This window comes from Gymnodraco acuticeps, unplaced genomic scaffold (genome assembly GCF_902827175.1).
Source record: "Gymnodraco acuticeps unplaced genomic scaffold, fGymAcu1.1, whole genome shotgun sequence".
In the NCBI taxonomy this organism is placed as follows: Eukaryota; Metazoa; Chordata; class Actinopteri; order Perciformes; family Bathydraconidae; genus Gymnodraco; species Gymnodraco acuticeps.
In genome coordinates this window covers 2,089,963-2,107,300 of record NW_022992284.1, presented here as the reverse complement: position 1 = coordinate 2,107,300, position 17,338 = coordinate 2,089,963, and the positions used below count along the sequence as shown (strand labels likewise).

Genomic DNA, 17,338 nt, shown 5'->3' with positions numbered 1-17,338 from the left:
GCCGTGCTCCCCAAGGCCGTTTGGTGGCTCGTGTTAATCAGATGCAATAAAGAATATTCAGTATAAGGTACTGTAGGGATGGCAACAGTGAATGCCTTCCAAGGTCTGTCATAGAAAATAAAATGTTCAACAGTATTTAAAGCTGCAGGGAGACCGAGAAGACCAAGACAAATGATGTTGATTCTTAATTTACTCCTAACTGTCACTTAGACTTTCTCTGTGCTGTTAACCCTTTGGGCCCGGTTTTAATCTTGTGATATATCTTTGGTGCACAGTTTGTGTGGGCGTCACCAAGCACACCTGCTAATTTGTTGTATGTGCAGTAGCGCAAAAGGGTTGGGTGACGGTGATAAATCAGAGGGTGTGAAGCATGATCTTATCGCTCTGTGCCTATCACAGTGTCAATCGATTAATTGGCTTCTCTAATAAATCATGTTTTTGTCTCTGTAACGATTTGAACACGCAGGACTACTAATCTATACCTTGTATTTGACGCTGTAAATGGTTACCAGTCTTCTTCAAATGGACAGCCGCTCTTTGGCTTGTGTCGAGGTGTAAGGACTTTATTGTGGATGTGTTTTTCATTTTGACAGGGAGAGAATTAAGGTTGTGTTGTTGTAATGTCAAGTGATATATACAAGTAAGCCACACTGTATTAGTATAACGTTCTAAAAATCACTTATGATGTCTTTCTGCTTTACAGGGGCCTGTGATCCAAGTCCGGACCGTCAGCATCGGAGAGAAGCGTCAGCCGGCAGCCATCACACACAGCACTGTCATCAAGAACCATGCTTTAATAACGCCTGCACCTAAATCAGCACCAGGAACCAGGTATTCTGCCGCCATTTGTCTGTGTCATTGCATTAGGATTAATTGTCCAATCAAAAGATTTGGGTTGAAATATAAAACATTTTATCTTAATTGTTCTTTTTCTATTATCTTCCTTTGTTCTTATATCACAGTTCCTTTAAATAATCCCCCTTTTGAAAGATGGCCTCCCTGTATTGAATAGTTTTTATATTTGCTAAATGACGTTTACAAAGAAAGACTTGTGTTTTTATGTGGGTCTGCCCCCACCCCTACATGCACATGTTTGTGTTGTTATGCCTGTGTGGGCGACGTCTGTGTTCATGTCCTTATGCTATCACATCTGCTGTTACCTAGGAAACCCCGTGGGGAAGCAAAGAAGTGCCGAAAGGTGTACGGCATGGAGAAGAGAGACATGTGGTGCACAGCCTGTCGCTGGAAAAAAGCCTGTCAGAGATTCACAGACTAATCCAGTCCCCTTCCCGTGTCTGTGAGATGAGTTCTTCCTCGCGCTGAGCGACAGCTGTAGACGGACTCTTCCACTGAAGAGAAGAGGGGGAGTTTCTCCACGATGAAGCGCTCTGCTCTTCCATCCCAGCAGGGCGTTCGCCTTCTCTCTTCCCTGTTTGCAACCACAAAGAGAAAATAAAATTGGTGGGTAAAAACATACAATAGAAATCAGCAGGAAAAAATAACGTTTGAGACTTTTTGAAGACTGAAACATTTTTATCAATAAGGAAAACATTTAAATTGGAATCTCCTGATATTTGTTCTCATTTCTCACAGCCTCAACTCCAGGCAATGTTTAAAGACTACAGATAAGCTTTTTGTTATACTCTGTGGGTGATTATATGAGCATCCTGTAGTCTACTGTTGATGGTGTGGATCATGACTTTTTGGAGGGTCAAGGGTCAGATGTACTCGCTCTGTAGCAGATCCTTTTTCTTTGTGTAAGGGACTTCACCCCTACCAAAGGCAGAACACCTGTTCACATACAACCAACAGTTTAAATGTAAGCCTAATCCTGAATCTAGCATCACTGTCTTCTGCAGCCTTACTGGATAGCAACGTTATGTTTAAGTACAAATTGTTCATCATCGACTTCCTCTTCCTTAAGCAACTTCAGTACAGCCAGCTTTACTTCATGTGATTTTGCAACAATGCACATGTTTGTGGTACAAAAAGATTCCCCTTGGCCTAACAAACTATTTGTTGGAGATGAACACAATATATTAGATAGTTATTCTTATTTTGCACCTTGAAGAAATAAGACGTATTATAGAGGATCACTGAAATGTCAGTGTCTGCCTGAAAGTGGATGTCTTGTATAGAGTTTATTTTTCAGCAATGTTTAGCTGAAGCAACTAGCACTGTGCAATCGGCAGAATTATAGCATTTAATATTGTCTTGCTTTGTGGTTGTTATTAAGGTGAGGCAGAAAGGCTCCGTTTTTTAACCTTTGACAACCAGTTATTCTAAAGAGATCGTTTACCACAATGAATGATAACTGCCCTTTGAAACGTAACTAACGTAACTTGACTGACTAATGTAACTTTTGTATGTAGAGATTTGAACCCAACAACCCGCTGATAAATCAGTCATTTGAAATAATCTCTAAACATTTTAAGAAGGAGATGTTTTTAGTTCTTTAGTCTTCAGAATAACGATCACTAACCAGCATTGCAACATTTCTAGATGCCAAACTTCATAGGAAACAAGACTATTTCCTACTTTTTTAAGTAAATGTTTTCAACCGTTTAGAATGAGTTTTGGTTCTGGTCTAACATTTGGGAATGAAAAGTGAGAATCAAACCAGGGTGTAGGTGGTCGACTGATTGATAGTGGAGTAAAACAAATGTTTCACTAGAGTGAAAGTAAAGATGTTTCTAGAATAGATCTGTAATAACAAATTACTGGATGACAAGCGCTCTCTATTTAAAAGCCTTCCAAATTTAAGATTATATATCATGTGGTAAATAATTTGTATGGTAAGAAATTGTAATTTTTTGATATATCCCTTTCACCTGTATTTAAAAAATAAAGAATAGAGCAATATTGATTAATCTTTTGAAAATAGCACCCTTTAATTTATAAACCTATATTGTGTTTCTAATGAAAAAACAAAACAATGAAACCTTCCAAGCAGGTAATTCTTCTTTGTAATTGTCATTATATGGCATGGATAGGACATTTAGGATTGATCTCCTACTGGTGCTAATACTAATGAAAGTAAAAGACCTAACTACAAACCAGGAGTCATACTTAAGGACTTTTGAAATAATTATAGCATACCCTGAGGAGAGATCAACTTTTTTATTCTTTCCATCGTTAATTACTTTATTTTTTATTTAAATGATTTTGATTAAAGACAATACTGATCTTGTCAAGATGATAACCTACTTCCCAAAAAACAGGCAAGTCAATGTATTTATTTAAACCAAACAAACCACACATCTGTCTCCAAGGGCTTCACAATCTGTACAACATGAGACACTTTCTATCTTTAGACACTTAGCCCCTCTACTTGGATAAAGGGAAACCCCTTACCAGCAAATGCTCTGACCTGCTCTCAGAATCACGACCGTAAATGTATATTTTTGAAGATTGACGTTGTGCTGTTTGAATGTAGAGTCTGCATTGTGTCCTCTACTCTCTAAGCTCTCCTGACACTGACGTGATCACCAAAGCATCGTAGGACAAACACAGTGTCCTCTCCTATACAAGCTTGGACTGAGGTGCATGACGACTTCAGACCTCTGTCGCCATAGAAACAACTGTGCTTTCCCCCTGTCGCCACAAGGTCACTCAGCTGTGTGCTGATGCCACATTAAAGGCGAACAGTTATCACTTCTCATAAAAGCTCAAAAGCAGATGCCTGTTAATTAGTGGCTTCAAGTCAAATAAATTAAGCACACTTGAAAACGATCATAGTAGTTAATGATATCTCATCAGTTCCAATAATAACCCACCATTTTGTTTGGATACAAACAATGCCTGCCTGTAAATCTTGATCTCCAGTGGCATCCCAGATAATCCTCCTCCTCTTCTGGTCAGAAACTTCACAAAGTGCCAATGAAAAGAACATGGAAAAAGCTATACTTACCTGATGAAATTGCACTATGTTGCGCTGCGCAAAAACATGTTTTTATACATGGACATTTTATATACACACATTTTGAAGTGAAAGAATTTTCCTTTTTTATTTTCAAGGGGGCAGGAGGGATGTCGTCACTGCCCGATGGAATAAATGGGGTGTCAGGGAAAGGGTGTTTTGTACCTCTAGGGTCCCCCATTACTAGCAAGTCAACTTTACATTAAGTCACAGTTATTGTCTTGCTCTCTGTGTCAGATTTATTGTACTGAACACACTGGCTGTTTGTGAAGTGTGATACTGGGAAGTACAGGGTGGTACTTAGGTAGTTAGTCACTCTGCCTTTCCTTGGAGGAGTGCCAAGGGCTGAAAGCAGCACCTGCCTTGTCTCCTGATTGGAAAACACCGATCTTAGTCAGCAGCTACACATTGATGTCTAGATAACAGATGCTTTTACACTGCTTCATTGCCTGGAGTTTTGTTTCACAATACTCACAATTTGTATCCATAACATTTATGCTTCCTTTCTTATTTACGATTCCCTGAGCTGAGGTAGTTGCTGCCATTATTACTGCTGTTTGTTGATGGAGTGTCACATTCAATCAGGTGTCTCTCCATCTAAAGCACTTTTAGATTTCACCAGCAGGATTACAGGCCGATGTTTTGATATGTTAACAGGCTCACTATTTCACCTTCACCAGTCTTCATATTTCTGGTGGACCATCATCACCTTGAGGTAACTTCTTTTCATTTAGCACAAACGTCCATTTAGACTCTAGGATGAAGTGAGTAGATTTTGGTGGTCAAAGATCACTGTGACAAGACAGGTGTTTGGCCATAACCCATACTTTAATTCTGACAAAATCCACACAACAATTTTTGTTAAACCCCCTCAAAGTCCACATATACTATATGAGTCTGGACGGACATGGATGTAAACTGCAACTTGACTAGTTGGTGGAGGCATGACATTGTGAGGTGGTAATTGTAGTTTTTCTTTGCACTAAAACTGGCCTGTGATGAACAAGACAGTTGGAGCTTGGCTTGTGTCAGCAGGGCCAGAAGAAAACTGCGGGTACAAAGTTGCTCTTGTGGAAATTGATGAGGAATGTTTGACCTGTGAAATGAGAGTAGAAACTGAAGTTGACTGTGCAGGGAAAGTTGATGGAGAGCAGACACGGGACACGCAGTGACGATATGGATGGATTTGCAGTTTCAGGGCTTTCTTGTACATAATATGCAACATAAAGAGAAGTGTGAGGCTTTTCCATATATTGTTGTTTCCTTGTTATCTTGTTTTATGAAAAGTACACTTTTTTACATTATAATTGCTCAGAATATTTGATTGAGAAGCTATAGTGAACATAATACATAAAAGATTCAATGTATATTGTAGCTTTGAGGCAAAGGGGAGAAAAAAAACCTGTTGAATGTAAAACTCACTTTTTGTGGTTATAATTGCTCGCTAGTTTGTACTGCCTGTAGTAAACCTTCTTTTAACACCCACAGCTGTCGCCACACTGCTAAATCATATCATATAACGCAACCATGCAGTATTGCTTTACAATTTTACTTTGTGCAATGAGATGCTTTATAGGGGAACAAGAACTAACTTCAGTTGCGTGACGTCTGGGCTACTTGCTTACACTGTTGCTATTTGTCAAATGTCTTTCTCCCTGCCAAATGGTCATTTATTAACGTGTTTATCATCATTGTGAATGTTGTTTGTAGTTGTGACGTTTAGTTGTTGTTAGGCAGGATAACATTCGACCTTTGGTCACAATGAACATTTTCATTTTGTGGGTAAATCTATCCTGTCCTGCACATTCCAACTGACAGCACACTTGTAGAGTCTTCCCCTTGTTTCCTAACAGGCGTATCCTTCCTCCTCACTACAGTGATTCTTCTCACCTCGTCCTTTTGCATTACCTGTTGTTCTATCAAGCTTTACAGTGGTCCCACCCAAGCCTATACCCAGTTTATTAAGCTAAATTAAACCCTTCAAATGTGCATCAAAAAAGCCTTTATTTTTACTTCCACATGTTGAAATGGATGTGCTGCTTTCTTGAATGTCAATGTGTGTATCTGTGTGAAAACCAGCAGCAGCAAAGCCAATAGATCTCCTTCCAAATCAAATGTAATGTAATGCATTGCAATGGCAGCTCCTCCCAATTCTCTGCTTCCTCTGCGTTTTTATTATTCGTCCAGGCATTTTACTCCTTTATTTGTCAGACATTTGATGACCTTTTTTTCTCTCTTGTGTTTTTACTGAGCCTTATACTGGCTGGTGTGAAAACTGACTCCTGCTTGTTTTAGTTTTCTCATTGATTGATTGTCTGGTTAAATTAGAGGTTTTTTTGCATGTCTATCATCGCTCTATGTTTTGTTTTTTGTTCGGAGATACAACACTGAAGTGTTTTATATGTTAGATTTCCCCTTCCAGTAACTGATCACCCGAGGCTGATGTACTTTGTTCTCCTCAAAATATCAAAATACTCGTTGCCGGCTGACAAAGACACACAAAGCTAAAAGCATTTTTTTAAAAAGGAAACGTGACATCAGCCTCGGGTCTTACTGGAGGGCAACGTTTCTCCTGTGTGTGGGCTCGGCCTCTCTTCTTCATCAGCAGTCCCACGCACATGGAGGAAGCTCTTGCTGAGGAGTGGTGCACTCAAGGAGTATTTGTGTGAATGTCAAGCCTATGACTAGTGCTTGAAAAGATGGATGACCATGTATGATGCTAATAATGTGATCTATGTGATGTAATGCGACAGAAATAAAAATAAACCTGAATGGAAGAAGTCTGCTGTCAGATTCTATTTTAATCAGATGAATAATATTGAATGCATGATATGTTTATAATTGTGTATCTTCTAAAGAAGGACATGTAAAATCAACAGTCAGGATGAATTCCTTTGTGTTTACTTTCTTGGACTTGTCTTCCCCCTTGTGGACAGCAGAGGGTTGAGACAACATTTGTCCCGTCAAACAGAAGACAAGGCACACACGTGTTACTTCTTTACAGCAGCAATTTCAAAATTTATTGAGACTGATTGGTTTTTGCAAATAATAGTCAAGCTAATTCTTCCACTAAACATGAAGTTAGAAAGAGGCTTGGACGGCCGCTGGGCCCGCCCCAACATCAAAACAGGAGGCTCATGGTTGGCTGTAAAAATGTTTTGTGATCAGTACTGTCAACCGAAAAAAAATATCTGCACAAGAGCACATAAATCTGCCCGAAAACAAAACAGGTGTAAAAACAGGACAGGTTTTTTTTTGATTATTTAACACATTTTGTTACAAACACAGGTTTATGATAATATAAAGTCAGTATCATATTGAACAATATTGCCAATGAAAATAAACAAACCTCAAGCGTGACCTTTCACAAATCAAAGACCCTCTGAAACTTGAGAAAATAAATAATATATAATCGTAATATAAATTCATATATATGAAGGTATACACACATCACTCTTAGTAGAAGAACAAAATCTAAAGTAAAAAGCGCCAAATTTGAAATATAGAATATAGATATACCCATATCTATGGCTTCATGATTTGCACGTGTGAATCAAGCTATACAGGCTAAATGAGGATTGCAATTTGTACACGTCTAAGAATACCCATAATCATCTGCAATAGAGCAAACAGTTCCAGTTTTGCATCATGTGGAATGAGACAGTTGTGTGCAGATGCCGAAGACGTCGCTTTGGTATGACAAAATGAGCACAGGCATGCAGTTAAGACCACAGAATCAGGGCACAAAAGGTCATCAACATATGGTGGGAAGGAGAATCTAGTCGCCCATCATGATTTGTCCTCCTCCGAAACATTTTGCACCTCTAATCTGATCGGTCGCATCTAAGTAATCTCTATCCGTCGACACAAACACATACACATCTCTCGGAAACACACACTCTCACAAGCACACGGGTGAAATGTCATTGAGGCACATATTGAGGGGTTGATGGCAGACGTTTTTCCTGAAGTACAACCCAGTATGAGGAAGAAGACATACAGTACAGGTCGTGAGAAGAGCGCAGGGCAGGGGAGTCACACATACATCCAGATGTCTCTCAGTGGCTAAACAGAACCACAGGACAGAGATTTGTCGCCGATCATGGGCTCCTTCCACACCCACCATTGACATTCATTAAAATCCTACCCCATTGACTTTGTTCTTCTTCTTTTTTCTACCCAAAACTTTTACAAAATGGGTCGAAACAAAAACACAATAAATTATACAAACAAAATATAGACGGTAGCCAGATGTGAAGAAAGCATCACAAATCAAATTGTACAGAGCTTCTAAGTGGGGGTTGATGGGAAGTGCAGTCACCTGTAGCAGACAGGCGACAAAAGGTTTCCCAGAGTTACTACTGCAGCGCTCACTTTCCCTTTTATTGTTAAGATTTACGCCAGTATGGCAGATAGAAACCCAGCATGTAAACGAAACACTGTCTGAGAGGAAGCATTGTCTGCATGCTGCATTTCTACGTGATTGTGTGTCATGCAAGGCGTGAGACAGTAGAAACTACAAAATGATCAGCTTGGTTTTCAGATGCGATCTTCAAAAGCTGGCTGGTACTTTCACACAGCCCTTCTTCATATTCACAATAATACCATAACATGTGCACTTTTTCAAACTGTGACAAATAGTGACAGGTTCAAAAAATAAAAACAACCCAACAACAAAACTGTTAACCACAACAATAAAATCCAAAAAAGCACCTGCACATACAGACTGTAAAACGAAAGCACTTCATGTATACAAGGTAATAGATTGTTTTTGGTTTGATATTTATCAATTAGTGTACATAGGCTAAGTGATGCAAAAGCGTGTGCTGAATATATGTTTCAATCAATATCTAAAAGTTTGACAGTGAAGTTGTTTTTACCCTTGGTAAAAAAAGCAAATACGACAGAAAAAGCGTAAACTGGCACAATAAAAGGTTGATAAAAGCCTTATGGCTTGCTGTCCACAACAAGGCAAAGTATAAAAGCTTTTTTCTTGTACAAGATATAAAATATCAAAACAAGAACACACAATAAAGCTTAGCATCCAGCACTTAATAATAATTAATAATAGTAACATCAACAACAGTAACCATTGTTCTGATAAACATAATAATAATAAGACATGTCACCTGCCTCACTTGAATTGTCATAACATCGCAGATAAACATGGAAATAATCTTATAAATCAATATAGACTTTTTTTGGGACACTCAAGCATTCTTGCATACAAACACCCATCCTGATCCACCCCAGAGAGAGAGAGAGAGAGAGAGAGAGAGAGAGAGAGAGAGAGAGAGAGAGAGAGAGAGAGAGAGAGAGAGAGAGGAGACGAGAGAGAGAGAGAGAGAGAGAGAGAGAGAGAGAGAGAGAGAGAGAGAGAGAATGACTTCTCAAAAATAATTGGAAATCCACAAACAGGTTTTCAATAAATAGCTGTTAAAACAAAAACAGTTAATATTACACTCTCTAAGATTATCAGACTCAGACATTTCAAGCACAATTTGATCCTTTTCTTTAAACAAAACCGAAGAAAATATATGACCAAAAGAAAGTTGAAACCATGGAGGGAGACTACATATTCTGATATTACATGACAGGAAAAAAGAAAAAGATACCAAACTTTTTTTTAACAAAGGCAGCTCCTCCTTCAGTGTGAAAGACATGGTTCTCAGGTCCCATCATCACAACCTCCACTGAGAGAACCAGAGACAGTGAGAGACACAGAAAGAGTTAATAGTGTAGGTCCTGTGGATCATTGTTGAATCTTCAACCAGGGAAGCAGAAACAGATCTCCACGTTGTGTATAAACTCTGACATACACTCTCTCCGTCTCTTGCCGTCTCACACACACTCCCCTTTTAAAATCCCCCAAAAACGTATGTACATTACTCAAATCTCCAGTATTTGTTGGGATGGATTGGCAGAAACCGTGTGGTTAACTTAAGTAAAGAAAAGATTAAGGACCCCATCGAAAAGGCATAGGCTATATAAACAGCAATCTGCACAAAGATTCAGTGATTTCTATATAACAGTCAAGAGGACATAAAGTATATCCTTAAAGGTAGGTGCGGTCACCGAGTTGTTTAGGTAAAGATCAGATCAAAAATGTAAACCACGGGTTCAGGGCTTTGATAGGAGTCAGTTGTCGTTAAAGTGCAAGTCTGTGGCAGTAGGACTCTGCATCAACAATGTGCCGTCGAGCTGCCCGCTCCGACACACGTAGCTTTGCAATAGATTTAGACTCTCCCTTTCCCTTGTAGAGAGACACTTTCCCCACAAACATTACAGTCCAGGTGGCACCAAGACACCCTCACCCTCTTGGCTTTTTCCATACACTGTCAGTGATCCTTGGTTTCCATGGTGATTGTGATGGCAAACATACAAAGTTGCATTGGCCATGTCCTTGGCAGCGTCCTCGTTGATTCCTGTTGTGACAGAGTAGACAACTACTGGACTCTGGCCTGAACCCTCAAGAAAAAGAAACACAAAAGCACTGCATCAGAAGTAAAAGGAGGTAAGCAGAAAAAGCCTTGCACCTTAGCCATCTCTCGACCTCTCTTCTTCTACTATGGCAGTCAAGGTGAGAATAGCCAAAGTGTGTGTGTGTGTGTGTGTGTGTGTGTGTGTGTGTGTGTGTGTGTGTGTGTGTGGTGTGTTGTGTGTGTGTGTGTGTGTGTGTTGGTGTGTGTGGTGTGTGTGGTGTGTGTGTGTGTGTGTGTGTCGTGTGTTGTGTGTTGTGTGTGTGTGTGTGTGGTATGTGTTTTGTGTGTATGTGCATTTGAGTGTGTGTCTGTGTGTTACTCGTAATGGTTTTAGATCATTGTCGCGCATTACCCTACAGCATTTCCATTCAAAGGAAGGCCTGCCCACAGTTGGACGAATGGGTAAAGAGAGCAGAGGATTCTACCCGAGAGATCTCAAGAGATCTTCAGAGATTGGTTGATGAGCCGCTGACAGGAGCCTGACAGATTCTAGGAGATCCAGGCGAAGTCCCTCTCGCTCCCGTTCTGCTGCTCCCCCTCCTGTGCCGAGGAGTCGCTCTCCTCCTTCTCATTGTCCAGTGCGCCGTGTGCCTCGGAGGTCATCCCCGAGTCTTTCCACTTCCCTCCTTCTCCTCCCCTTCTCCCATCATCTCTCCCGTCCCCTTCCACCATCATCTCCTCCTCGCCGTCTCCAATCACCGTCACCTCTGCCTGGTCATCGTGGAAACGGTCCCCAGGATACAGCTCCTCCTCGGGGGAGATGTCTCCTCCCACCTCCCCGTTGTGGTCCAGCAGCGCGGCCATGCCTCGGCCAGAGCAGTCTGCGCAGACGCCGTGACGCCGAGAGCCGTGTTTGATTCCCACGCTGGCTGCCGACATGAGACTCGGCTGCATACTTTACACACATACTTCTTGTCTTTACTGTGGACCTGTTGAAAGGAAACACAAACGTTTTTTTTAATGTAATATTTTACACTATGGCCAGGGGTTAAACAAAGGCCTACCATCTTCCATCATCAGCCCTGCATATCCTGAACAAAAGTATATTTTGACAAAATGTGTTACCCTGGCTTTGCAATCTGCTATTGTTAATTTGGCTTGGTTTACGTGGCGCTTTATGTTTAAAAATAATGAACAAAAGGCTATAGAATGGTATGGTACGGTATGTGTCAAAATAAAAATTGGCAAAGTAACGTTTGTCGAAGTAAGTCATTGTACGTGTATCTTAAATATTGTGAAACAAAGTAACTATAGGATTAGTATAGTAGTAGTATTATGGCGAAAATAAAGCCAAAAAAGCCAATAAAAGTCACAGTTATATATAGTATGTTCAAAAATCAGAAAAAGTCATAGTATAGAATGTCGCGGTTTGAAAAAAGAATCAAAGTATATTATGTTGACAAAAATATATTGAATAGTATGTTTTTAAAATGAATGAAAATAGATGAGATATTGTCCCATAAGGTCTAGCGGTTAGGATTCCTGGTTTTCACCCAGGTGGCCCGGGTTCAACTCCCGGTATGGGAAGTGAAAAAAAGTCTCATATAGTATGCTGAACATTTGAAAAAAAGGCATAGGATAGTCTGTCCAAAATTTGAAAAAGTAATACATGTCGAAAAAACTAGTATAGTACGTCAATGCAAAGCATGTTTAAAATGTCATAAACAAAGTCATAATATATTATGTTGATCAAAGTTATAGACACCAGCTAGTGTTAGAGATGTTGTGACTCTACAGGTGAGCAGTGTGGTGAAGGTGATTCTGCCCAACCCCCCCCCCCTCGAGTGGTCTGCCCTCAGAGCGTGGATTTTGCTGCGGTGTCGTCAAACCTCTCAACCCTTCCTCAAACACTAAGCCTGTCTTGTTTATCATACATTTGTCTGACAGTTATGGCTCCTTTAAATGCCATTGAAAGATTTGGATATTTCAAAAAGTGTGTATATTGCAATATTTTAAGGTGTGCCCAGAGACGCCCATAAAAAACCCAATGTATGTGTAATTGACTGTCTCCTGCGGGTGATCGGATAGCTGCACTCACCAGTGTGTGCCGCTTCATGTGCTCCCTCCTGGTGAACTTCTTGCCACAGATTTCACAGGGGTAGGGGCCTCTCGCCGGTGTGGGAGCGCATGTGCCTTTTTAGGATGCACTGGTGCATAGCAGAGAAACCGCAGTAGGGGCACTTGAACTTTTTACGGATCACGGTGAAGTCATTCACTGTAAGGACAGCAAGAGGGAGAGAAAAAAAGAATACAAAAAAGGATTAGTGTTCAATTAAGCTCTTTTAAATAAACCAAGACGTTTACTTTTCAGTTATTACATTTAATTAGCGGCAAGGACTAGAAATGTACCATCAATTCCCATGGTCACCCCAATCCCAGTCAAAGCTACAGTTGCCCTGGCAACAGCTCTTCCTCCATACTAAAGCAATAAAGGCGAAGAGATACTATAAACACGACACACAACAGTCAGTCTGCTTTAGTTGCTCTAGAGGGTCTCTGCTATGGACAGCAATACACAGACAGAAAGACAAACACAGACAATGACAAGAGGCCCTGGGGGCTAGGAAATAAAATCACACACACAAAGAGATGCTTTAGCAATGAAATGAACAGAAAACTAATGTTAATAACTTGTCACAATCTTAGAGGTGTGGAAAGGCCCAATAATCTCAGGTCTAGACTCAAATGGTTGTTAGGCCAGGTGAACGGCATCAAAGTAAACAGATTGTGTGTTGAAAAGCTTTGCAGTCAAGGCATACAGTGTATGACCATGAGAGATCAGGACTGGATGTCGGGTACTCACGCACAACACAACATAACTACTGTAAAGAAAGGTGGGGTCACACACACAGTTTAGGGTTTTAGGCTTAAAGTGATACAATATAATTACCTCAATCTGCAAATCGACTTCTGCCCTGATTTAAACACTCAACAGCACAAAAACATGCAAGCACACATCAAATGCACAAACTGATACGGACATCTTATTCAGAAAATATTCTGCTGAGCGGTGAGTTTAAAATGAAAAGACAAAGAAAGGAATATTTATGATTGTGTGAATGATATGCACGGCACGGATAAAAGATAAAGAACTACGGAGAGGTTTTCATTTCACTTTGCATCACAGTTTTAATTACAGCATCAAAAACTACAAGCAGGATTATTAAAAATGTCCTATCTCTGTACAAAATGTGTTTTTTTCCCAAGGAAAATAAGTATAATCTGGAGTAAAATACTTTTCAGTATTTACAACACATTTACAGAACGAGCCACACAACACCCTTTACAGTATTTGCCATTTCTTCTGACTGGCTTCTCTCTGCAGAGTTCCTGACTTCTCTGAGCCTGCCAGTTCGGTTTCTGCTGGCTAGGACACCCTACCTGGGGTGTCATATTAGAAAGGATTTGGCATTTGGGAGTACTTGGTGTGTATGTTTACACAACAGCATATTCCCCACCTTTTCTTCCTTTACTGAGCCACAGAAATAGTCCTATGTGTTGGAGCGACTGTAGACTATTAGAAGGACACACAGGTGGATGTCTTCCATTTGGATACTCACAAAAACAGCGTTATCATTTGGTATCAAGGAAATATATTGGTTTATAGTTACAGGCCTGCTGAGAACATTTTGGCAGAAATTGGTGTGAATTTACATTAGCGATGATTTTGAAGCCAATGCTCATGCTGATTCCAATATCCTGCAGCTCTATAACACCCTCTGCGTTACTGTCTTCACCATCGACAGGAATATTCCTCTCCTGCGTTTAACCACTTGTCTCACAAACCAAACCATTATCTGTCCGCAGCAGTGGCATCACGATGCTCATCTGCCCCTCTGACCCTACTTCCTCTTCAGATGAAGAGGTCAGGGGTCAAGAGGGGACAGAGCCATGAAGGACCAATTACTGTCCAGCTCTGGCCAACAGAGGACTTACAGATATGGGACGGAGGAGAAGGACAGAGGAGAGAGAAATGAACACACCACCCAACCCCCATCTGAGCTGCTACTGCTTTATTGTTTTAGCACGCTTTGTCTCATTGGGCACATCCCCTCCATCTGCCACTATCTGACAGCAATGACTGAAGGTAATCATGTCAGAGGGATAACTGAAGACGGAGACTCTACGTGTCCAGTGGGGATGGTGATACAATTACTTCGTGATTTTTCTTTGAGTTTCAGTTTGAAGAAAAGTAACCACCATCCCATTTCGTTTTCAAGCCATTTTTGAGCTATCACTGGCCTTGGACATAATCTACTTTGTGTCTTTATTCTGCTCTCATGCTGCAATTGTACAAAGTTCCTGCAGGTGGTGTGGTTGTGTGGGTTGTGAGCCAAAGTAAAGCCTGAGTGTCTTTGTGCCCATAGTGCAGGGGTGGACACACAGATAAAGATCTCTCTGCCTAAAAAGGAGAGAAGAGTTTAGTCAGACTGGTGACTGGCGACAGAGAGCCAGACAAGTGCTTTAGGTTGGTGAGACGGAACGACCCCACCCCCCCCCTCGACCCACTTGGCAACGCAACCAAAGGTTATTCACCTGTTTTTGTCCAATCAGTGCAAACTGAAACCTTTCCGAAACCCAAAGATAACTAAGAAACTGTCAGTTCATTAAACAGCTCAGCTTTGCATAGCAATTGTCCATTGTTGACGTAAGCTCTTGATTCTAGTTAAAAAAATACTGACATATATAAACAATATTTAACAAAAGAAACACAATTTAAAAAAGGTGTCCCAAGATGATGTGTTCACGTTTTCTTTCTTAGTGCAATTGCGCCACAGAGCATCTTGGTGAACGTAAACACGTGAGGATACGCTGCTAACTGATGGGTATAAATGAGTGCACAAAGTCTGCCTCAATTTTCCACATTGATACTGAGATCATGATTGTCAACTTTCCTCTCATGAGAAAACCTCCACAGGGAATCTATAACCCCACCCTGAGTCATTTCCATCCCAGTGCTGCCTCCCAGCAGAGCTCCTGGCGTTGACCCCATCTGGCAGCACACTTTAACATGTGTCGCCAGGTTTTTCTGGGTGCTAAAAGCCTTGGCACAGGCGGGGCAAGGTGTGCCCTCTTTCTTTGGAGTGCACGGAGGACAGATGCCTGTGCAGGTCGGTGCGGTCTCTGAAGTGTTTCATACAGCACACACACTGCATCAGCTTCTTCTTGAAGTGGATGGTCTTCTCGTGTCTGTCTGCGTTTGATTTGAGGGTGAAGCTTGCGGGGCACTGGGGAGCAAATGAGCGGGCCGACGTGGGCTCGGCCCACTGTGCGGGCGGCAGAGAGACTGGAAGAAGTGAAGAGGCTGGGATTGTGGATGGTGACGGAGCTGAGTAGGTTGGTGGTGCGGACCCTGCATGTTTGGCCAGTCCAGAGACAAGGCCATCAGAGACAGGGTGTGGTGGTACTCGTGTTCCCTCAGATGCTCCAGGCTGCTGAACAGCCGTTTTGCACAGGGAGCAGGCGAACCCCTGAGAGGGCCAGGCACCGGGCTCTGGCAGGACCATTTTCCCTGACCCAGCCTCTGCCGCCCAGCACCGTCAGCCCTTTAGTCCTTCTGGCAGCCCACGCTTACTGATGCAGGAACAGTCAACCCCCCAGCACAGCTCTCACCGCCCATCTGATCCTCTCCACCGGAGACTGGTCACCTTCCAAGGCTGAGATAGCGAGAAGGAAAAGAGGTGGGAAGTGAGAGCAATAGATAAAAGGGGGCAAGACTCTCTCTTTAAGTTATCTCAATGTGTGATATGCTTTCAATGTAAAGCCTAAACTATACCTGTGCTGAACTGTTTCATGTCTTCTTTGTCTTTAACACCCTCCTGTAAGCACAAAAGATCTTGTTATGTCACACACACACACACACATTAATAAGTTCTGTATGGATTGTTGTCTGGGCATGCAGGAGGCAGGCAGGTGAGACAGTCTGCGAAGACAATCTTTAGTCTGTGAGAAACACAATAACAAAGACATGAAAGCAGTAAAGAAAAGAAGAGAAACACATACATGGATCAGAGTGATTTAAAGACACGGATACATTGTTAGAGATTAGCAAGCAAACACAATCTTGCAAAGAGCTGACAGATCCTGGATGGCTTCCTAGGAGACACAGAACGAGCAGTAAGTTTGATCTACTGTATTAATAATAATATCTGCCTGATACAGCAAGGCGCCCTAAAGACCTCTCCCTTTTCTCATGTACACCCCATCTGAACTCTATCCTTCCTTTTTTTATAATTGTTTTACGATAAACTATACTATGGTATTGTTAATGATTTATATACTAGGAAATTGTCTGTACATTTTCACATAAACTACTATACTTTGATTTGTCAATGATTGGTTATGATCATACTAAACTATGACTTTATATATGACTTTTTTATGGAATGCACAACGAGGACTTTATATTACATACCTTACTATACCTACAACTTTTTTAAGACATTCTTTATTATGACTTGAATGGAATACAATGCTATGATTTAATTTATGGCATTTTAAAAGACATTTTAGCATTGTCAATTAAGCGTTCTACATCGATTTTAGAAGTGGCAGACAAATAATGAGTGGCAAATAGAAATGTTCAGTGACCTGACCACAGTGGCAGGTGAAGGCAAAACTTCATTTCAGAACTAGCCCCCACCCATATCCCTCATCCCCTACACTCCTCCTCCTCCTCCTCCTCCCTCCTCCCCTCCTCCTCCTCCTCCTCCTCCTCCTCCTCCTCCTCCTCCTCCTCCTCCTCCTCCTCCTCCTCCCCTCCTCCTCCTCCTCCTCCTCCTCCTCCTCTCTAAGAACAGAACACCATGCACTGTGCAAACAGATGGCTTGTCCACCAAGATAGGGAGGGCTTGTTTGGGAGGCAGGTCCACTGAAATCAAATGCTGCTCCTAAAACACTCACCCGCACACAAACACACACACTGGCACAAACGTCA

The 17,338-nt window shown here is 41.4% G+C and overlaps 2 protein-coding genes and 1 non-coding gene across 5 annotated transcripts in view; 2 read left to right on the top strand and 1 right to left on the bottom strand.

Annotated features, from left to right (window-relative positions):
- si:rp71-79p20.2 (zinc finger protein 704) overlaps positions 1 to 6,699 on the top strand; it is a 42,860-nt gene extending 36,161 nt beyond the window's left edge. Inside the window, exons 7-8 of one of the 2 annotated variants that reach the window (XM_034207473.1) lie at positions 704 to 831; positions 1,165 to 6,699. In XM_034207473.1, the coding sequence (XP_034063364.1) occupies positions 704 to 831; positions 1,165 to 1,276 (240 nt within the window). In that variant the 3' untranslated portion in view covers positions 1,277 to 6,699. The remainder of the gene's footprint in view (positions 1 to 703; positions 832 to 1,164) is intronic. The other variant, XM_034207474.1, reaches the window with a different exon arrangement.
- A 210-nt stretch (positions 6,700 to 6,909) lies between these two features.
- Positions 6,910 to 17,025, bottom strand: LOC117540695 (zinc finger and BTB domain-containing protein 46-like). Of its 2 annotated transcripts, XR_004568199.1 has the most exons (3): positions 16,178 to 17,025; positions 12,440 to 16,058; positions 6,910 to 11,330 (listed from the first exon to the last, which is right to left on the bottom strand). XR_004568199.1 is itself a non-coding variant. In XM_034207477.1 (2 exons), the coding sequence occupies exon 2, from the start codon at positions 11,293 to 11,295 to the stop codon at positions 10,891 to 10,893; it is 405 nt and encodes a 134-aa protein (XP_034063368.1). In that variant the 5' UTR covers positions 11,296 to 11,330; positions 12,440 to 12,616; the 3' UTR covers positions 6,910 to 10,890. The 2 variants fall into 2 exon arrangements, 1 of the variants encoding a protein (XP_034063368.1); XM_034207477.1 differs by lacking the exon at positions 16,178 to 17,025 and having other exon boundaries at positions 12,440 to 12,616.
- Positions 11,857 to 11,928, top strand: trnae-uuc. The gene has a single exon. It is a non-coding gene; the product is annotated as a tRNA-Glu (tRNA).
- Positions 17,026 to 17,338: the final 313 nt, after the last annotated feature.

Coding starts and splice junctions, on each gene's coding strand:
- LOC117540695 (XM_034207477.1), bottom strand. CDS start 11,295: ATGCAGCCGAGTCTCATGTCGGCAGCCAGCGTGGGAATCAAACACGGC.